Here is a 22,750-nt window from a genome sequence, read left to right as displayed (position 1 = left end):
TAAGGGCCAGAAACTGTTCCTGCACAAACAGAAAAAATAAGTCTCAGCTCTTGGGTTTCCCTTCTAATGGGGGAAATAGACAATAAATAGTAAACATATGAATAAACAAGACAATTTCTGGTTGTGATAGCTGTGATGAAAGAAATAAACAGAGAAATGAGAAAGAGAATAAGAGAATAGAAGGCTATTTTAGATATGATGGTCAAGAAAGGACTCTCGGAGGGAGAAACCAAGATGGTGGCATAGGTAAAACACCAGAGATTGCTGCCTCACACAACCACTTTAAAAATACAACTAAAAGATGGAACGGACATCATCCAGAACCATAGGAAGGCTGGCTGAGTGCAAATTCTACAACTAGAAGGAAAGAGAAAAGCATACCGAGACTCAGAGGAGGTGCGGTGCAGAAGTAAAATACAAAGATGCAGAGGTGCATGTGGAGAGGGCTGGCTGCTGAGGACAGATTGTCTTTTTCAATCAGGAGGGAGTCTCAAGCTCTGAGCTCCAGTTCCGGGCGAGTCTCTGGGGACCCAGACTCATACGGGGAGAAACTGGACTGTCTGGCAGTGGGCGGAACTCGAGGATGGCTTTCTCTCGGAGGCGCTCGCAGCAATTGCCGGGGCCTCTGAGGGCAGGACTGAGAGCAGCCATACTGCTCACTCCGCCTGCCCTGTTGATCCCCTGGGACCCGGCCCCGCCCAAGCCTTGCATGGAGGCTTTTGCATATGAAAGGCCTGGCCCTTTGTAATCTGAAAATTACTTAACAAACTGCAGCTGCCCCAAGGCCCCAGGGCAACTTGCATTGCTCTACAGCTGGCTTCTGCTGGGTAGCCTCCGGCAGAGGCTAGATTAGCACCTCCTTAGATCCAAGAGCCAGTGTACCCAGTGGTCAGAGTGGGACCATCCAATTACAACTCCTCAGATCCATAGGGGACACACTCAGGGGGCAGACTCAGTGAGCACCAAAGCCCCACTGAAGCAAGTCTTGCCCCAGAAGAGTGTCTTCAGCACAGAAGTTCTCCCACCATAGACATAGCTGATTCTCACAGCCGAATGGCCTGGAGGTCAATTCCTCCCAGTGTTACCTACAACAATCAAGGTTTAACTACAACAAGACTGTGCAAAAAGACCACAAGGGGGTGCACCAAGAGTGTCTACCTCAGGTAATTGGGGAGACTGAGTCACTGGGCCCTATAGGACACTTAGCACAGAAAGCCACTCTATCGACACAGCGAAGCATAAAAAATGCCGACACAAATGACAGAAATGGAGGAAAGCAAACTACTGGATATAGAGTTCAAAACCACGGTTATAAGGTTTTTTAAGAATTTTCTAGAAACCACCAATAAATTTAATGAGACCCTCAAGAAATCTAGTGAGACCCTCGATGTTATGATAAAGGACCAACTAGAAATTAAGCATACACTGACTGAAATAAAGAATATTATACAGACTCCCAACAGCAGACCAGAGGATCACAAGAATCAAGTCAAAGATCTGAAATACAAAGAAACAAAAAACACCCAACTGGAAAAGCAAAATGAAAAAAGAATCTAAAAATATGAAGATAGTGTAAGGAGCCTCTGGGACAACTTCAAGCGTACCAATATCCGAATTATAGGGGTGCCAGAAGAAGAGAGAGAGCAAGATATAGAAAACCTATTTGAAGAAATAATGACAGAAAATTTCCCCTACCTGGTGAAAGAAATAGACTTACAAGTCCAGGAAGCGCACAGAACCCCAAACAAAAGGAATCCAAAGAGGACCACACCAAGACACATCATAATTAAAATGCCAAGAGCAAAAGACAAAGAGAGAATCTTAAAAGCAGCAAGAGAAAGAAAGTCAGTTACCTACAAGGTAACTAGTACCCATAAGATTGTCAGCTGATTTCTCAACAGAAACCATGCAGGCCAGAAGGGAGTGGCAAGAAATATTCAAAGTGATGAATAGCAAGAACCTACAACCAAGATTACTTTATCCAGCAAAGCTATCATTCAGAACTGAAGGTCAGATAAAGAGCTTCACAGATAAGGAAAAGCTAAAGGAGTTCATCACCACCAAACCAGTATTATATGAAATGCTGAAAGGTATTCTTTAAGAAGAGGAAGAAGAAGAAAAAGGTAAAGATACAAATTATGAACAACAAATACACATCTATCAACAAGTGAATCTAAAAATCAAGTGAATAAATAATCTGATGAACAGAATAAACTGGTGATTATAATGGAATCAGGGGCATAGAAAGGGAGTGGACTGACTATTCTTGGGTGGGGGGGAAGGGGTGTGGGGGATGCAGGAAGAGACTGGACAAAAATCGTGCACCTATGGATGAGGACAGTGGGTGGGGTGAGGGCGGAGGGTGGGGTGGGAACCGGGTGGAGGGGAGCTATGGGGGAAAAAAGAGGAACAACTGTAATAATCTGAACAATAAATATTTAATTAAAAAAAAAAAACAGATGAGGCCCAGAAATCAGGATTTTAAAAAGGTTCCCCGGTGATTCTAATGTGCAGCCAAGGATGAGAACCACTGATCTAGAGCCATTAGATCCCAAAGGCCAGATGAGTAGCCTCGCCTGGTCAGCTTTTCCTTGAGGGAGTCCAAAAAAAAAAAAAAAAGAAAGAAAGGACTATCTTGGGGAAAATACATGAGGTCATAGATCCGGACAGATGAGAAGGAAGAAAGAAAAGGCTTATTGGATGAAGAAATAGCAGGTATATAACCTGGGGGTGGGCCCTGGCCGGGTAGCTCAGTTAGTTAGACTGTCATCCCGATACACAAAGGTTGTGGGTTAGATCCCCAGTCAGGGCACATACAAGAATCAAACAATGAATGCATAAATAAGTGGAACAACAAATCCCTCTCTATATCTATCTATTTAACTAACTCTCAAATCAATCAATCAATCAATTCCTTGGGGTGGGAAAGATCTAGGTGTACTAGTATTTGAGAAAGGAGTCAAAGGCCTACAGAACTAGAGCACAGTGAGAGGAGAGGATTGACAGGAGACAAGGTTCGAAAAATGGGCAGGCACCATTCACCAAGGACGAAGCCTTGAGAGAAGCAGGTTTGGGGGGGACACTCTCACCTTTGACGTGCTGACTATGAGGTGCCGGGGGGGATCTCCAAACTAAAGATCCAAAACTATGTCCTAAGAACTAGACGCAGTTCAGGATTGGAGAAAAGGTTCTGTTGCATCAGAACCACTGAGGAGTGTTCTAAAAATACTGATTCTCAGTTATTAAAACTACAGGTTTCTGGAGTGCCACCCTGGGAAATTGTAATTCAAGTAGGTCTTGGTCAAGATCTGGAAATCACTTTTCGATACTCCCAGGTAATTCTGATCCATTCATTCAAGAACTATTTCCTACATTCCTATCTGGTTTGTGCCAGGTTAATTCTAAGTGCTGGAGATACATCTCTGAAGAGGTGACAGAACTCACAGAAAAAAAGTCAGTGAACAAGTAAATGAAGTTCAGCAGTGATACATGCCACACACACACAAACATGCTGGGAAAATATAGAATAATTATGGGGACCTGCGCTAGATAAATCTAAAAAGATCTCTCTCTCTTTCTCTCTCTCTCTTTCTCACACACACACACACACACACACACACACACACACACACATTTGAGCTGAAGCTGAGAAATGAGGAACAGCCGTGTGACCGTGTGGGGGAACAGCATTCCAGGCAGAGGGAACATCCAATGCAAAGGCTTGGGTGAGAACTCAATAGATTAAGCTAATTCTCTGGTTTATTCCCACCTGATGAGCCAACCAAAATGGGGTGGAGGGCATAGTGGAGAAGTTACTGTTTCATCTGTATGTATTCATGCAGCGAAGTATGCTAGGCGCATACTTTGTACCAGGCAATGTGCCACCTGGTGACACAAAGATGAGCAAGACTGTCCCGTCTCTCAGGGAGCTGCACACCAGGGAGGGAGGCAGAGAACTAAATACCGTGAATGTGGTCCCAGGAGAGAAGTGAAGCATCCCCGACAATCAGTTCGTCTTCTGACACAGCCAAGGGGTGATTAACATGTTCAAGGTGAGCAACTGTTTTTGAGGCTGAGCATAATAAAATTATGCGCAGTCTCAAAAAGCTCAGCATATCTGGATTTTTGGTGAAATATTTGTAAGTTTGGATATTGCACCCGAGGCACTGTATAATGACTATATGTGGGGGGGAGTGTCCTAATGACAGCCGACGTTTATTGAGCGCTGAGATTCACCTGATTTGATGTGCAATCTCGTAGTCTTCACCAGGTCTCTAGGAGGCAGGGACTCTCATTATTCCACTTTTTTCAGATTAAGAAATTGGAGCTCAGCAAGGCGAGGAGACTTTCCTGAGGTCATTCAACTCATGGAACAATGTCCCAGCTCTGTCAGGCTTCAAAGTCTCCGTTCCGGCCCCAACCCCTTCCATGAATGGCTTAGCTACTGATGAAACTGCCTTCGCCCTGTTCCCAAAGTGGATCCCCTCCCCTTCTCCCCATCCCAGCTGTCCACCTGGGCTGTTTCCACCAGCCAGATCCACCTGCTGGTGTGTAGCTGGGAAAGATGGAGAAGGATCCTTGTTTCCACACTTGGGACAAAGTGGAGGGCAGTGTCCACTGCCTGGCTGTCCTCACTCCAGTCTCCAGAGGCCCCTGGACATCATGGAAAGGGTGGGCTGAGCTAGGCACCTGTTCCCTGCCCACCTGTGGGGAAAATTACTGGGGCTCAATGTTCAAGTTCTAAATAGAAGGGTTTGGGGCGGGGGAAGCAATGTAAATGCCTCCGGGACCAGACAACAAATGGAGGGGAAGAGGAAGTAGTAACTGTGTGGCCAACTGGATACGGTTGGGTCACCTCTAGTCCTGTTTAAACGTAATCAAATTCGGCTGCTTGAAAAAGGGCACCGTTCGCCCATGGTCTGACCCGGGGGCTGGCCAGTTTGCAATTTAAAAGGGCTTTGCTTCTGCTCCCCTGAAACTCCTTTTCATTCCGGACTTCTCACGGGGAGTCTGTGCGTCTTCGGAGAGGCTCTGGGTGTGTCGTCCAGGAGTGTCTTTCCCTGGGTCTCGGGCTGGCAGGCTCCCCCGCACCCCGCAGCCTCCCTGTCCCCTCCCCTCACTGCCTTGCTTGCTCCCTCCCTCCCTCCCGCTGGTGCCTAGACTCTTGGCCCGGGTCCCTGCGCCGGGGAAGGCGGGTGCCCGCGGAGGACGCAGAAGAGGTGAGGTCACGTCTTCCGTGAGCCTCGCTCGCTGGCTTTTCAGAGGCTCGCCAGGAGCCGGCGGCCAGAGCCCCGACTACGCCCGACGAGTGCTCCTCTGCCCGCCGCGCCGCCCCGCTCATGTCTCAATACGCCCCCAAGTCGGACTTCAAGGCGGCTTTGGACAGCAGTCCCGAGGCCAACACCGAGGATGACAAGCCCGAGGAGGACGTGCCCATGCCCAAGAACTACCTGTGGCTCACCATCGTCTCGTGCTTTTGCCCCGCGTACCCCATCAACATCGTGGCTTTCGTCTTCTCCATCATGGTGAGTCAGAACCCGGCGCGGCCCGGAGGGGGGCATGGGCGGCGGGGCGGCCTCCTGGGTGCCCGGCGCGCTCTCCTGGGCTCCCGTCCTCACGGCCCCGCGCGCCCTGGCGGTGTTTGCCCCCCCCCCCCCCAGCCCCCGCACCACCACCTCGCCTTCCTGGGGCTCTCGGAACTCGCCTCCTCGGCCTCCTTGTGGAGCTCAGCCCTGACCAAGCCTCCCCCAGGCCGGCTTTCCACTTCCTTCCGCACCCAGGGTGCACCCCTCTCCAACCGGGGAAAGTTCCGCGGCGGGTTTGGCGGCTTCTCTCCCAGACTCCGACATTCCTGGACTCTCGTCGAGCTCTGCCCAACCGCCTTGCTAAGCCCTCAAGTAGCGCACCTGGGCCGGCGACCACAAGCTCCTGCACCCCCCACCCCACCCCCTCCCGCGTGCGGGACCCGCTCTCCCCGCGGAGAGGCCTTTTCCCTTTGCTGCGCGCAGGGCGCCGCGTCGGCCACACTCGGAGGGTTCGCAAGCGACTCCCGACGCCCTCTCCTTGACCCGGGACCCCACGCTTCGGCATGCCCTGCCTGGGGCAACAGTTCTTGCTTCTTCCTTCGCCAGCGCCCTCCCGCGGCGCTCCCCGCACCCCAGGGCCCGTCCCTCCAGCGCGCCCGCTCTCTCCGCGGGCCTTTGGGGAGCGCGCTCTCTTCTTAGGGCGTCGCGGTTGTCTTGCGCTCGCGCGGGCCCTGTCCCCAAGGACTGCCGGGCGCCCCTGGGAGTCGTGGGGACTCCGCGCTCCGTGCAGCTCCGCGCGCCCTTGGCGTGTAGGCCTCCCACCTCGCGCGCCTCTCCCGAGGGCCGACAGCGGGTGCTCTGAGTCCTCCCTTCCCGAGCTCGCCTCCGCGGCCCTCCTCGGCCCGGGCCGGAGCTCCCAGGCGAGCCCTAAGGAGGGCGACGAGCGCCGCGAGGTCCTCCTCGCCTTATTGACTGGAGCAACTGGCCAGGGGGTGGCGGCGGGGTGAGGTTCCCACCGGCACAGTCCCGGGGCAACCCTAGCAGTGAGCTCCCTCCCCCACCGGCCGCCACCTCTGCAGCTGGGCAACGGAACTCCCCACCCCGACTCGAGTCCATCCACATTTGCCCATGGGTGGACCGTGTTCGATTCAGGGTACCCACAGAGGCCTCTGTGCGCCCGCAACTTGCCTTTTCCCAAGCCGGTCTGCGGCCCCGCAGCCACCTCCCAGCGCGCAGCTGCTGGACTTCCTGCTGCCTGGGTTCAAACCTCAGCTCCACCACGTGCTGGCTGTGAGACCCCGGAAACCACTGCCTCTGTCTCTGAAATGGAATAATCAGAGCCATTTTTAGGGGTTGTATTGAGGTAGTAATTGTGACAACGTTTGAAACAGTGTCCACCAAGGTGCTGTTAGATCCCGTCACTCCCTGAGGCCTTGATCTCTCTTTAAAATCTAGCCCCCAAAGCTCTCCGCGCCCTTCCTGCTGCTTTTTGCGCAAAGCACTTCATCCATCTGCTAGATGATTTTCCTTACTAATATGCTACTGTGTCTCCCTCATGAGGGCAGGGATATTTGTCAGTTGTTTGTTGCTGTTTCTTCACCTAGAGTAGATTCTGGCAGGTGGTGGATGCTCAGTAAGAATGAGAGAACGCATGTTTGAATGAATGGATGGTGTTAATGGGCCACAATGACTGCTTTTGCCCACCCCAGAGCCCTGAAGCCACCTTAGAGCCCAGCCAGTTTCCTTCCTCCTTCCTTCCTCTCCCAGGACATGGGGGGGCGGGGGACATGGTTGCAGCAAAGCTGGGGAGAATGCAGCTGCCAAATTCTCCAGACAGCAGTCCAGCAGTCGGCTCTCTGGCTGCCGCTGGTGCCCACACACTATCCTGGTTTATTAATGAATCAGCAGCCAATCTGCGTCTTTCCCAGTGCCCCACCCCCATCCGAGATGAGCTAACACCACACTCCAGCCCGTGCTGACAGGTTGAATGCTAATGATGTCCCTTGTTGTGTCCTGGGGGACAAGATGTGTACATGCTTTGAATAGAAACCTCTTTTTCTGACACCCACACCCCCACCCCACCCCAAGCCTTTTAAAAATAGTTTAATAGCAAGAGACCGTTCTACTGCCAGAACACAGACCCTGGAGTCAGAAAGTTGGCCCTGAGCAAGTTTCGTGCCTTCTCGAAGCCTTGGTTTCCTCATCTAGAAGGTGGGGCTGTGCCTGTTTTTAAGCTGAGCAAACCTGTGTAAGGATGAATCGAAATAAAGCCCCCTGCCCCTGCAATAACTGCCAGACGGACGGACAGATGGTGGAGCCTGGAAACATATGTTACATATGAAAATAAACAGAACATCAAGGAAGTGAAACCCAAATTCTAAAAAGAGTTTCCTACACCCTCCTCATTGCACTCCCTCTAAGGTACTAGAGGTGTCTCCCCACTGACATAGTGCAGATCTGGGCTAGACAGTTTCCCGATAGAGACTGCAAAGTCCACAGAGCCAAGAGGAAGAGGAAGGCTGTGCAGGAGGAAGGTGGCTGACCAACTCCACCAGGTATGTACTTTCCTGAGGGTGTCTTGTGATGTTAAATCCCGGCCCTTTTCGAAGCTCGACCATCTGTAATTTGTGATCAATGCAGGCAAGCCATTGCCCATGGAGGCATTTGGAAATCTGGGGGAGCAACTGTGGTGTCCCACTGACTTGGGGCACTCCTCCTGGCATTTGCTATAAATGACCAGGAGTTCTAATGTTCTGCAGTGCTGGAGACTGTCCTCCCGATGAAGAATTGCCCTACCCCAAAAATCAATAGCACCCAATATCAATAAATACTATACAATAATGCAAATTGATAGAAACATAGACGTATGGAAAATATCGACAAGGCTCAAAATAGCCAGTTCTCAGAACTGTAAAAAGAACCAACAATCTCAACACAGTATCTTTATTAAGCCAAGCCTGCAAAGCCTTCTTTAAAATGACAAAGTTGGAGTAGGTGCTGGGGAATAATAAAACTACACTGGGCCCGGCTGGTGTGGCTCAGTGGTAGAGCATCTACCTATGAACCAGGAGGTCACTGATTCCTGGTCAGGGCACATGCCCAGGTTGCAGGCTCGATCCCTGGTAAGGGGCGTGCAGGAAGCAGCCAATTGATAATTATCTCTCATCATTGATGTTTCTCTCTCTCCCTCTCCCTTTCTCTCTCTGAAATCAATAAAAACTTATTTTTTTTTAAATGATCATCATTGCCCTAACCCCGTGGTCGGCAAACTGTGGCTCGTGAGCCACATGCGGCTCTTTGGCCCCTTGAGTGTGGCTCTTCCTAAGCTTTAGGAGTACCCTAATTAAGTTAATAACAATGTACCTACCTATATAGTTTAAGCTTAAACAATTTGGCTCTCAAAAGAAATTTCAATCGTTGTACTGTTGATATTTGGCTCTGTTGACTAATGAGTTTGCCGACCACTGCCCTAACTGGTTTGGCTCAGTGGATAGAGCATCAGCCTATGGACTCAAGGGTCCCAAGTTCAATTCCAGTCAAGGGCATGTACCTTGGTTGCAGGCACATACCCAGTGGGGAGTGTGCAGGAGGTAGCTGATTGATGTTTCTCTCTCATCGATGTTTCTAACTCTCTATCCCTCTCCCTTCCTCTCTGTAAAAAATCAATAAAATATATTTTTTTAAAAAATAAAAATAAAATTTATCGTCATTTTTAAAAAAAACTATATTGGAAAATATATATCTGAGAAGCGGTGGTTAGATCTTTCCACCAGCCCTGTCCTGGCGGTTGTGAGGCAGGACGTACAATGTGCATCATGGCTTGTTACATTGGAATGTTGGTGGGTTGAGCATTGCCAGTGGCAGGAACATGAAAGTCTTTGCTTCTCCATGTATCAAACATCTATTTGTTGAAAGTGTACTTAACCTGCCATCAATTTCAGGGACATATGTCGCCAGAATTTCCCCCCAGACTGGGCCACTGCTAGCCCACGCGTGTGAACTTGAAAGTGGCACCCCTTCTCCATGCAGATATAGCCTGTACCAGGGCACACAGCTTGGAAAGTGGAGCCTGGGCTGGTTGTCAGGCCTCATTCATCATACTCCCAGGTTATCTGGATGCATCCCTGGTTATCTCTGTTTATTCCAAGTGAAGAGAGACTCATAATTTCCATTTGGCTTTTGACCCTGGAGAAAGAACGTTTGTTCATACAACACATGTTTACTGAGCACCTATTATGGGCCAGGCTCTATACTGCTTTACGTCTATCAAGGGATAAATAGGATCAGCAAGGTCTTTGCCCTCAGGATCTGGAAGAAGAAAGGACCCAGGCAAGGTGCAGAGTGTTGGAAAATTTAGCTTAAATTCACCATCCATTGGTTTTGTAGCTGGAATTTGCTACCTGACTCAAGAGACTAGAGTTGGGTCCATTCTTGATGATGTCTATACGAATAATAGGGTAATATGCAAATTGGCTGGGATGCCCTCATGCGTAATGACCAATCAGCAGGCTGCATGCGCAGCAGGCATGGGTGGGCAGGGACTTGCAGCGTTGGGGACTGGGGGGATGAGGGGCGGGGCCCGTGGCGAGGGAGGCCTCCCCGTGCACCTGCGCCGGGGGACCACAGGCCTCTGCCGCAGCCCGGCCCGGGGATCCGCAGGCCTCGCCCGGCTCCGGCCTACCTCTTTAGGGCACTCCATCGAGGAACCCCTGATGGGTGGGTGGGGCCTACCTCTTTGGGGCGATGGATCACGGGGCTCCCACACTGTGACAGGGTGCACAGGCCAGGCTGGGGGACCCCTTCCCCCCCCCCCAGTGCACGAATTTCATGCACTGGGCCACTAGTCTTTTGATATAATCATTTGCACAGTTGAACCAACTTGCTTACCCTAAGTGTGGATACAAATAGCCAAGGACTTTTGATTGGATAATTTATAAGACTTCTCTCATCAGAATTTCTTCTTCCTCACACCTACAGAACCTGTCTAGAGACCAACCATTGAAGTTTAAAAGCTTTTCTGTTTTTTGCTGTTTGTGATTTCATGCAACTAGTCTTTCTGAGACTTGATTTTTCAACCCTGTAAAGTGAGGGCTGTGATGGTACCTACTCAGGTGCTGTTGTGGACCTTAAAGGGTAAAAGTTAAATGTTTTCATTGCCTAGAACACCGCTAGAACTCAGTAAGTATCGATAATGATGGTGATGATGGGGGAGGAAGAGGAGAGGAGTATATTTTAGGGACGTTTTCCAATAGCAGTTTTTGTTTTTATTGAGACTTACAAAAGCAGTCACCAATAAACATGTCACCGTTATATATAACTTGCAGCCTAAAGGTAAATATGAATGCTAAACTGAAACACCTACAATAAACAAGGAAGACTTTTGGTGAAGCACAGAGTATTGAACACATCTGTTTCTCTCCACTCCCTTCTGAAACCACTTTAAATGATAGTATGTGAATTTAAAGGGGTGCAAACACCCAAGGACAAATTAGGAGAACGAAAAAGGGATGAGAGAGGTGGAAAAAAATGTTAGAATATGGAAAATGGCTACTTGAGTCTTGGCTAACTTTACAGAGTAAATAACACTGAAATCTAAATCCTGCAGAAGAAGGAGCCAATGGGGGGGGGGGGTGTGGGGGAGACAATTTGCCCTGCAAGATTCTAGGAAGGTTCAGAAATTGGAGGTACTAACTGGAGACATCACCTTTTTTTTTTAAATATATCTTATTGATTTTTTACAGAGAGGAAGGGAGAGGGATAGAGAGTTAGAAACATCGATGAGAGAGAAACATTGATCAGCTACCTCTTCCACACCCCCTACTGGGATGTGCCCGCAACCAAGGTACATGCCCTTAGCCGGAATCGAACCTGGGACCCTTGAGTCCGCAGGCTGATGCTCTATCCACTGAGCCAAAGCGGCCAGGGCTGGAGACATCACCTTTGAAGGTAGGCATAGAGCAGTGGTTGTCAACCTTCTGGCCTTTTAAATACAGTTCCTCATGTTGTGACCCAACCATAAAATTATTTTTGTTGCTACTTCATAACTGTAATGTTGCTACTGTTATGAACCGTAATGTAAATATCTGATATGCAGGATGGTCTTAGGCGACTCCTGTGAAAGGGTCGTTCGACCGCCAAAGGGGTCGCGACCCACAGGTTGAAAACTGCTGGCATAGAGAGTAGGGCTGAATAGAGAAGGAATCTTAGAAACTGATTAAAAAGTCAAGAAACTATCAGAGATCATCTACCACCCCATGCAGTGGGCACTTGCTTCCTCAACTACCCTGATAGAAGGGGAGGCCTACACTCTGGTGAGATTAATCAGAGTGCCTGCAGACACCAGGCACAGCAGACAATAATGTTCAGCGCTGCCAGCGGGTTAATGGGAAGTCTGCGTATTGAACAAGGAAGCTCTACCCCTGCCCCTATTTGACACCCTTACCCTGGCTTCCAGGAGGGAGACTGGAGACTTTCTCTCCAAGGATGTTACCATCCAAAAGAAAAAACCTACAGATACAAACATTTAGGAGTTCTCCAGAGAACTGATGGCATCCCCACCCAATCACCCCAGGATGACCTCCCATTGACAAGCCTCATCTTCAAGAAGCTTTGCAGCCCAGCTGGTGTGGCCCAGTGGTTGAGCGTCAGCTTATGAACCAGGAGGTCATGGTTGGATTCCCAGTCAGGGCACATACTCGGGTTGCGGGCTCAATCCCCAGTAGGGGGCATGCATGAGGCAGCCCATCAATGACTCTCCCTCATCATTGATGTTTTTGTCTCTCCCTCTCCCTTCCTCTCTAAAATCAATAAAAATATCTTTTTAAAAGAAGTTTTCCAACATCTCATTTTCAAACATGAAGAGGCTGTCAAAGATTAGCATACACTTGTGAAGTTCTTCTGAATTCAGAGACCTGTGGTTTACACATGAAGTGTAAGGAAATTAATAATGCGAAAAGTAGAAGAAAAAATGGCAAGCATAGATGATTAACAGCCTTTGAGAAGTAAGAAACTGTGTGTGTCACAAAACAAGAACAAGTTGGAAAAAATAAAACTATTGGAGAAGCAAAACAGTTCTTGGGAATTAAAAATATGAGGGTAGAAATAAAGAAAAAAAAAACAGTGGCAAGTTGAGGAACCCTCAAGGAAGTAATACAAATGTTTGCTGATTGGCTACAGAGCCCTAAGCTGGCTCCTACTTCTCTGAGAATCTCCCCTGTCCCACCTGTGTTCCGCATTTCTGATAACCTTTTTTGGAAAATACCCAGCAGACCCAAGCTCATGCCAGGGTCACTGAGAGGTTGACCAAGGTTGACCTGTGTTCCGCATTTCTGATAACCTTTTTTGGAAAATACCCAGCAGACCCAAGCTCATGCCAGGGTCACTGAGAGGTTGACCAAGAAAAAGGGCAATTTTCCTGGCTAGTCCTCACACAGCACACCAGTGGCTCCACGTGTGGAAAGTGGTGCTATTCTCAACTGGCTAGTCCAGGGCATGAATATTTTCAACTAAAAGCCCTTCACCCAGAAGTGTGATGCCTTCTGAGTATGCGCCTGAACATATTGGAAAACCTCCAGTTCTGCAAGTTCAAGAATGAAGCCAGACCTTCCCAAACCGCTTCTCACACAACTGTTTCTGCCTGATGTTAACAAGTTTTAACGAGAGGGGGACAGAAAATAAAGGGATGAAACTGAGAGGTCAAATGCAAGTTGAGTAAAAGCGAACTGTCTGCTTTCCTTCGGGGTTTCTCGAAGCCTTTGGTCAACCCCTGTGCCTTGGAACAGGAAAGCCTGGGGCATTTAGCAAGCAGGCTGCCCAGGGTCCTTTGGGAAATTCTGTTCTTAATGACTCCTTGGTCCTCACTTTTAATGAGTTGAGCTTTTGTCGACATGGGGATATTGTGAGGTGTTCCATCCTAACACTCTTGCCTTGCAGACCCTCTCTCCCCTTTTCTTCCAGCATAGGTGTTTTTAATGGGTCCCTCTCGCCATATTTTGCTGTTATTCCTCCCTCATTCTCTTTTACCTAGAGGTGAAATCCAGGAATTTGTCTTTGTTTCCTTTACCCTTTATATCTTATCACCTATTCCCCCAAATGAAGGAGACCTCCTGTACTTAATGTCTTCCCCTGATAACTCCATTTGTTCATCGTTCTGGACAATTTTGATAGTATGGCATTGCCATTGGTAGTAGTAGTGCATTTGCCTATATGCCTTTACTTCTCAAAGCATCTTCACACAATTTCACTTGTTCCTCGCAAAATCCCAGCAAGAAAGCTGCTCTCCCATTTATTCATGCGAGAAGGTGGCACTCGGGGACAGAATCAAAGGGGACAGTCCTGCCGTGGAGTTTACAGGCCAGCCTCCAGGGGCACTGCCATCAGCCCACTACGCCTTGCCTTTAGATAGGAACACGGCCGTGATGCTCTGAAAGCGCTCTTCTTTAGTAGACCTGCCCCATCAACATCAGAAGCCTCGTACAGTACTCTCAAGCAAGCCTGGCACAATTCCTCTGGCTTTTTGGCTTGAGTGACAGGCCACAGGACAATTTTTACGTTGTCCTTGAAGATATTTATGGAGAAAAACAGCCCAGAAGCCCAAGAAGGGGAGAGACAAGTATGAATGAATGAACAGCGGTGACGAGGAAAATGCACCTTGGGATGTGCAAGCCCAGGCTGTGAATTCCCAGCACTACCTTCGACACAGAAGTCAGGAGCAAGCAACATCTAAACAAGGAATGCGAAGTCACCTGAAAGCTCAGTTGTTACTACCAAATATTTTCTAAGTGCCCAATCCATCAAGCTATTTTGAGGAAGCCTGCTATCTAGGAGTTTGGGAAGTAAGACAATATTGATCTATAGAAAGAGATTCCTTACAGCTGGACTGTGTTCAGGCACTGATGGGCGCCTACACAGGTGTGTGTGTGTGTGTGTGTGTGTGTGTGTGTGTGTGTGTGTGTGTGTGAGAGAGAGAGAGAGAGAGAGAGAGAGAGAGAGAGAAATAGAGGCAGAAACAGGCAGAGAGAGGGACACGCACACTGAGAAAGAGAAAGGGATATCCAAGGGATGATAAAGATGAAGATGACTTTGAAAGAGATGTTTTGAAGAAAAAGGAACACGTGCTAAAATTAGAATTTCAGTATTGACAACTCAATAGATCAAAATATTGGCAATAGCAAACAAAAATTTAAACTACCAGAGATAAACATGAAAGATCTATACGGAGAAAGCTTCACCAAGAGATTAAAAATTTGTTCAAATTAACTAAATGGAAAGACATAACATTACATATTGGATGTTCACCCCAGCATTAATTATGAAGTGAATTATAAAATGAGTTAATAAACAGGAAACATGGTACCCAGCACAGAGTAACTGCTTAATTAATATTTGTTGTTCTTGTTGTGGTTTAAATGTGAAATATTAGAGATGAATATAAACATTGATTCCAACACAACATTGATTTCCTCATCGGTACGTTGAAAACAGTATCACCTACTTCCAGGGGATTGTCATGTCATTCAACGGGGTAATATATGCAAAGTACTCGGTAAAACTTGGCTATTATCATTTCAAATTTTACTGTAACTTTTTAGTATTTTCAATTTTTCTATAATAAATGATTAGATCTCATTTCTATCAGAAATAAAGTTTTTTTTCCAAAGATGATAAAAAGGAAAAAAATCTTCAGAAAGAGGGAGTGGTTGGTAAATAAGTGAATTTTTCTCCATCTCAAAGGGTGATTCTTGCTCTAAGTCATGTTCTTATTGAGCTGAAATGGTCAGCTCTATAGTTAAAACAAATGCTGTTTTATTCTGATGTTTTGTTCTAGTCCTGGAAATCTTTAAGGATAGAGAAATTGCAGCTTAGTGCTGTTCCTGCCACAAAGCAAATGCTTGGAAAATGTCACTTTAAATACCCACTTTTACTGAGTTTTTAACTTAAGCAGAAGCTTACCTCCACTAATATAAGTCCACTGGTTTTTTTTTTAATTAATATACAACGGACATGTAATTTTGTGTATGTTTTTAAGGCGTACGAAATGTTCATTTTATACATATGTATTGCAATGCCTTTGCCATTGTTGCGTTAGCTAACACCTCTCTCCTGTCACATGAGAATAATATTGTGTTGGAAGTAATTAAGATCTAGTCTGTTAGAGCTCTGGTGTTTAGAAGGCTGAGGTTTATACTGCAGCACTGTTGACTGTAATCACTGTGCTGGGCATTTGGTCTCTGGGATATTTATCTACTAGGTGCAAGTCTGTATCCTTAGCCAGCATCTCCCCAATTCTTCTATTCCCCAGCCCCAGGTAAGCACACTCTATTCTGTTTTTACACATTTGACTTTTTAGATGTCACATATAAGTGATATCAGACAGAATTTGTCGTTTTCTGTCTGACTTATCTTACATAGCATAATGTCGTCAAGGTCCATCCATGTTGATACACACATCAGGATTTCTTCCTTTCTCATGGCTGAATAATATTCCATGTGTGTGAGTGAGTGTGTGTGTGTGTGTGTGTGTGTGTGTGTGTACGTGCGTGTGGTGTGAGAGAGAGTGTGTGTGTATGAGTGTGTGGGTGAGTGTATGTGTGAGAGTGGGAGTGTGTGACAACTTCTTTATCCATTCATCCACTGTTGCATCCATATCTTGGCTATTATAAGTGATAAACATGAGGGTGTGTGTGTATGTCTCTTCAAGATCTGTTTTCATTTCCTTTGGCTCCATACCCAGAAGTGGAATTGCTGGATTATGTGGTAGTACTATTTTTTTATTTTTTAAGGAACCTCCATACTGTTTTCCATAGTTAAGCCCACTTTTTTGTTCTGTCTCTCAACCCCATAAAAGGCGCCTGAGGCTCCTGAGTTAAGTTCTTCATGCTTTTGAAGGACATATGGCTCATAATATTTTCCCTTGAGCCACACTATCTCCTCGGTGAGTATCTACCAACAGACAGACACTGGAGAGAACATCTCCATCACTTCAAACACCCCGTGAGCCCCCCAAAAATCTCTCCCACATATGTGTTGTATTGTGGCAAATTCCAAGGCCCATTTTCAATGAGACGGGAAATGGAAGAGGCAGGGAGTGAAGCGAGTAGCCATCAGTTTGCCAGACCAAAGACAGAAAAAGCCTGAGTCATCAGCCTTCACTTCCACATACAGCTGCCCTGGCTCCTGCCTCCATTGGGTGGCAGTTACTCTGAAGTTCAAAGAAAAAAGCTAGGAGCAGGGATTCGGATTAGCGAGGAGAGCTTTACGCCAACACAAAGAAACAGCACCTGGGAAACGTTTTACCGCCGTTTCTGAAAGGCAGAAAACAGGAGGAGGGGTTCTCCCTCATTCATTCACTCAGCAATTTCTGAACACTTCCTATGTGCCCGGCACTATGGTGATCCTGTAGATAAATGCCAGTTTACACGGCTGACGTTTGGGGCACCTGTGAGCCAACTGGTTCCCAGTTAGAAGCAGCCTGCCTGTTGGGTCAATGGGTTAACCACTCTTCTCCCCCTCGAGAATTCTGAACCCAATTTTCAGAAATGAGACACAGGGAACCAACAGATGAGCTCTTTGGGTTCACTCTCTCCCGAGACTGGGCAGACTTGCCCACACTTCCATGGGCAGCACAGGACAAACACAGCCTTCCCCTGCTTGTCAAACGAGGCTGGTCCCAGCTCACTGCGAACTTATGTATGAATGGAGGAAGACAGGCCAGACACGGGCCAGCACATAAATAAGATCATTTCAGGGAGTGATGAGCACATGAAAGGAATAAACAGGGGAATATTACAGAGGCCTCATGGGGGCAGGTGGTGGAGAAGAGATCCTACTTTAGAAACCTGATTGGCAAAGGATGAAGCCAGCCACCAGAAGATCGGAGCAGAGCCGGGACGTGCTAAGGCCCTGAGGTGGAATGAGCTTCCTGTGTTCTAGAGCCATTGCTACTTAAAATGAAGTTAACTGCCCCAGGAAGGAATCCCAGAATAGGCCCCAAACGAGAGATCGAGCGCTCTTACCCAGGGGAGTGTCGCGTAAGAACTCTTAACAGACCATTACTTTTGCCCTGGTCTCAAGCCAACCTGCTGCCATATTTAGCACAGCTCCTTGGTTTACTTTTACTTCAACCCTCATTCCAAACTAGAACAATTACTCCAAGCTAATGTGGTCACTGAGGAGGCAGGATCTATTTTTGTCTTCGTCCCAGTTCCCCTGGGCATGAATGACCCGTGAGTGTACACAGGGCTTATGTTAATAAACAATAGCCCAGGTTTCGCTGGTTCTCATCCCTCCCTGCTAAGGCAGCTCCTGGCTCAATTCCTTTCTGTATTTCTAGGAGGTGTTTCTCTCATGCTCACACAGGAGTCTCACCTGCGAACTGTCAGCACTGCAGGGCCTGGCTGCTGCTTCCAGTGGGCGATGAGGGAACCCAGGCAGCCCTGCCATCATCTCTTGCTTAGACCCCACCGACTGCTTTGGGCTCCACCATTGGCCCCTGCGGCCCTCAAGGTGCAAAAGCTCTGTCGCTGGGTCTTGCTTCTCTTTCCCTTCCCTCTCTTCCTCTCTCCTTCCCTCCCTCCCTCCCTCCCTCCTACATTTCAGTCACATTGGGTTTTGCGTGCCTTCAGCTAAAAAAAATTCTTTCCCACATCTGGACCTCACACTCGCTGTTCTCCCTGCCAGGCATCGTCTTGTCCCTGTGTTTTGCAGGCCTGCTCCCTCTCAGGTCTTCAGGTCTCGGCCTGCCTGCCCCACCTCAGCCCGAGCTCCCCCACGCCACCCCATTCTTCTCACCTTGAGAATATTCTGTCGTCGTCTTATTTGCACGTTTGTTTGTTTATTTTCCATCTTCGCCAGAATATAAGCTCCATGAGGGCAGGCAGCATTGCCTGGCAGAGAACTGGTGTTCGGTAAATAGTTTTTGAATGAATGAACGAAGGAATGAAGGAATGAATGGCTGTCCAGGACGGTAGTTCTCAATTCTTCTCAACCTGGGATCAGATTCAAAAAATGCTGATGCTGGAGTCCCATTCCCAGAGATCCTGGTCCAATTGGTTTGGGATGGGGCTGGGCACAAGGATGGTTTTAAGCCCCTAGGGTCATTCTAAGGTTCAGCCAGGGTTGGAAGCCACCGACGCAGGGCAGTATAAAAAGTGTAACTTCGGAGAATTTCCTCTAGAGCCACTGCTATGACATCCATGTCATCTACCTAAAATGAATTTAACTGCCCCAGGAAGGAATCCCGGAACGCGCCTGGAGCCCACCACACAGGCAGCACTTCCTCATGCGGCACCATGTGGGAGGCAGCAAGAGGGGAAGGACCAAGCACTTTCCATCGTTTCTGGCTTGGACAGTGGAACAGCTTTACCATCTGGTGAAAAGTGTTACCAATTCCCAGTACGTCAGACCTACTGGTGTTCATCCCCAGTGATGAGAATGAGGGGTTGCTCTGGGTCTCTCCCTCTTGGCATGTGGATGCCGGGGGTGGCCAGGCAGCCGGGATCCTGGCTGCAGGGCCTCACGACCCAGTCCTGCTGCTCCGCGCTGTAGCCTTCCTGTGGTTGGCATAGAAACAGTCCTCCTCGTTTCTGGCTCCTGGCCAACTTGCCTTCAGTGGGTATTTAAGCATCGTGTGCCCATCCAGGGGAGGGGTGTACAAATGACACGCTTGAGATAACCAGGTGGGTGGTCGTGACATCTCTGGTATTTACTACAGGAGAAAGAAACTTGCCTGCTTCCCTGTCCAGAGGTGACCTTTGCTGGCTTGAGGCAATTGACCAAGCCCTGGGTTTTGTAATGACGATTATATTTTCCCAGTGTAAGCCCAGGCCCAGAGAAAAGGAAAAGATACCGCTGGGGACTCGCGAGTGCCTTGTGAAATGTGTGGTGAGAGCCCATTTGTCCTCACTCTGAGGAAGGTGCACCTGCCTCTGGAAGGAGAATAAAAACTGGAAAGAAGCTGAGGTCCTTCTTTTTAACATACTTTGCACAGTGAACAGGGACAGGAACTTGCCATTTAGCACCTTAAAATGAGGGCGGTTGTGCAATCCAATTCCTAGGCTCCATCTGAAGGAGAGGCTCAAATGTGTACACAGACATCTGAACGAGGATGTGCACCGCGGCCTCCTATGTAACTGCCACAGACGATAAATAACAAATGCCTACGGGTGAGGCTGACCATCTAAGTCACTACTACAAAGCCATTTGCAAGAACGAGACAGTTACACTCACAGTTTTTCTGAAAGTTAGAAGCTGTTTGAAAACAAAAAGTTAGCTCCCCAAAATGGGGCCTGACAGGTTAAGATTTCCCCTCCCCAGGAATGCAAGGATGGTGTAACATTAGAAAGTCTATTGATAGAACTCACTATTTTAAATCATAACTGGAGAGAGAAAGCAGGAATGAGGTAGACCTGCAGGCACTGGTTTGGAAAGTTGGCCGCCCTCTATTAAGTGGGGGAAAAAGTGAGTTGTAGAACAAATATAGTATGATAGTATTCGTATTTTTAGAATAACAACAAAAAAAAACCTAACGAAGAACTCTGAGTGTGTCAATATAGAAACACATACACAGAGACACACACTCTACCAAACCAGCTATGTGACTTGAACTTCTCTGTGCCTCAATTTTCCCATCAGGAAAATGGAAACAGTAAAGCAACTGCCTCATAGGGTTGTTTTGAGGACTAATGAGATAATCCTTGAATAGGATGTAACACAGTGCCTGGCACATAATAAATGCTCAGTAAATGTCATCATTATCATCATTATTTTGTCAAAGAAAGACTCAGACGCTGAAACATTTAGAAAAAAAGGTACATGAAATGCAAGCGACCAACTTCAAAACAACCAGCTAGCCAAATAAAAAGCACAACCCAAGTATTTAAAGGAAACAAATACACAATTGCCAAGGTTACCAAGTTTTACCTTAGTCTGTTCACGATAATTTAAATTAAAAAAGCAAAACAGTATCTTTCTCAAAATATTACAGTACCGCCCTAGCTGGTCTGGCTCAGTGGATAGAGTGTTGGCCCCAGGTTCGATTCTGGCTAAGGGCACATGCCCAGGTTGCGGGCTCCATCCCCCCTAGTGGGGGGGGGGGGGAGGCAGCCAATCAATGATTCTCTCTCATTGATGTTTCTATCTCTCTATCCCTCTCTCTTCCCTCTGAAATCAATAAAAAAAAAATTTAAAAAAGACTTAAAAAAAAAAGATTACAGTACCCACAAAGGAAGTGACTTACGTTTAATCACAAAAGGGTGGGGATAAACTTGTCTTTGCCAAGACTTATGGAAAATACTCAGCTGTAATGCTGGGGGGTTGCGGACTAGACAGACTGACCCTGTTATTCCTGGTTTGTCTCAGGGTGCAAATTGCTGTTTCCTTCTCCTGACTGTGATGCACATGATGCGCTTACTCACACTGAAAGCAAGAGAAAGTGTCGGTTTTCCCTTCCTATTATTCGTGGGAAGAAAAAAATCTGGAAGCAAATGCAAACTATTAGCAGTGGTTATCTCTGGGAAATGGGATGGGAGGAGTTTACTAGTTACTGCACATGTCTCTGTAGTGTTTGAATGCTTTACATGTTCACAAATCACACGGGTAGTTTGTAAAAGAGTTAACGAGATCGTATAAATTTTAAATATCTAAGCCTTCCCTTTTCTGTCTAGTTCTTCCACAGCAGATGGGACAGTTTGCTTTCTAAGCTCATCAGGAAAAAATACATATAAACTGTGCACTTCTCTCTAAAATCCATTTCTACCACTTCAGTCCATAGTATCTACTGGGAGATGCTAGTATGCGATTCCAATCTGGAGGAATTACAGCCAGTGAGTTGGGGAGGAGGCACCAGTCCCCTCCTACTTCACTGCTAGATTTCCACCCTAAAGCCCGAGACCCTCACAGTGACGGTTTTAGAGTGAAATCTTACAGTTCTGGGGATCCAACCTCATCCTTCCCCCAGATCCTCATATTCACCCAGCAGATTTACCCATGGTCAGCCCCTTTCCCAAGAACCAGAGGAGGAAACGAATCCATAAGAACACTCATGGGGAGAGAACAGTTCACAGTTGATACTGAAGGAAGCTTTTCATCTACTCTTCAAGCCAAACATGGTCCCATTCCTGGAGCGACTCAGCGTCTCCCTTATGAGCCCCAGAGAGATGGTGATTTGCAGAGAGAAGGGTCACAGACAAGAGGCCAGATTGGCAGCAGGTGATGGAAGGCTGGGCAGGATTTGGCCATGGCTTGCACTGCACCCAAATCCCCCTCGTCAGGCGACCTGAAACAAACAACTTAAGTGGCCCAGGGACCCCCACATGTAACCTGTGCTCATGGGCAGAGCCCACACACATAGATGTGGCACAGACTGGCTGTTCTCCCCACCTAGGATTCTGATAAGTAGCCCAGATAATTCTGTTGCACGCCAAGGATACCAAGTTTTTTGAGGAAGAACAAGACAGGTAGTGACAATTCACAATAAAAGCTAACATTTATTGAGCATATACTATGAGCTCGGCCAATGCTAACCACTCTTCTTGCATTAATTTATTATCCAAGGTGAAGAAGTGACTATTACTATTGTCCCCAATTTACAGATGAAAACACTGAGGCTTGGAAAGCTTGGTAACTTGCTCTAATTCTCACTGCTAATAAGACACAGGGTTTGAACTCAGATCACTCTGAGTTTAGAGCCCAAGCCCTGTTACACACTTCCGTGGGATAAATCTGAAGGTGCTGAACACCATAACCTTGCAGGACATTAAGAATCATTGCCAAAGATTTCCAATCCTGAAAAGCTTTAAAAAAAAAAAAATACTGTGGCAACAACCCAGGTGTCTATCGATGTGTGAATGGATAAACAATATGTGGTCTATACATACAATGAAATATAATTCAGCCTTAAAAAGAAAGGAAATTCTGACACTTTTTACAAATGGATGAACCTTGAGGATATTATGCTAAATTAAATAAGCCAGACACTAAGATATTGTCTGAGTCCATTTATATGAGAAACCCAGAGTAAGTCAATTTCACAGAGACTGAAAGTAGAATGGTGGTTACTAGGGTCTGGGGAAGGGTAGATTGGGGAGTTAGTGTTCACTGGGTACAGAGTTGGAGTTTGAGATGATGGATGATGGTGATGGTTGCACAACGATGAGAATGTACTTAATGCCACTGAATTGTACACTCAAAAAGAGTTAAAATGGTACATTATATGTTATGTGTATTTC

General features: G+C 47.2%; 1 protein-coding gene across 1 annotated transcript in view; it reads left to right on the top strand.

Annotated features, from left to right (window-relative positions):
* Window positions 1-5,188: 5,188 nt before the first annotated feature.
* The window catches only part of TMEM233 (transmembrane protein 233), a 30,698-nt gene continuing 13,136 nt past the window's right edge, over window positions 5,189-22,750 (top strand). The window contains exon 1 of the mRNA XM_059676610.1: window positions 5,189-5,525. Within this exon, the coding sequence (XP_059532593.1) occupies window positions 5,340-5,525 (186 nt within the window). The 5' untranslated portion in view covers window positions 5,189-5,339. The remainder of the gene's footprint in view (window positions 5,526-22,750) is intronic.

This window comes from Myotis daubentonii, chromosome 19 (assembly GCF_963259705.1).
Source record: "Myotis daubentonii chromosome 19, mMyoDau2.1, whole genome shotgun sequence".
Taxonomy (NCBI): domain Eukaryota; kingdom Metazoa; phylum Chordata; class Mammalia; order Chiroptera; family Vespertilionidae; genus Myotis; species Myotis daubentonii.
The sequence above is the reverse complement of the archived record's forward strand: the minus strand, read 5'-3'. Positions and strand labels throughout refer to the sequence as shown.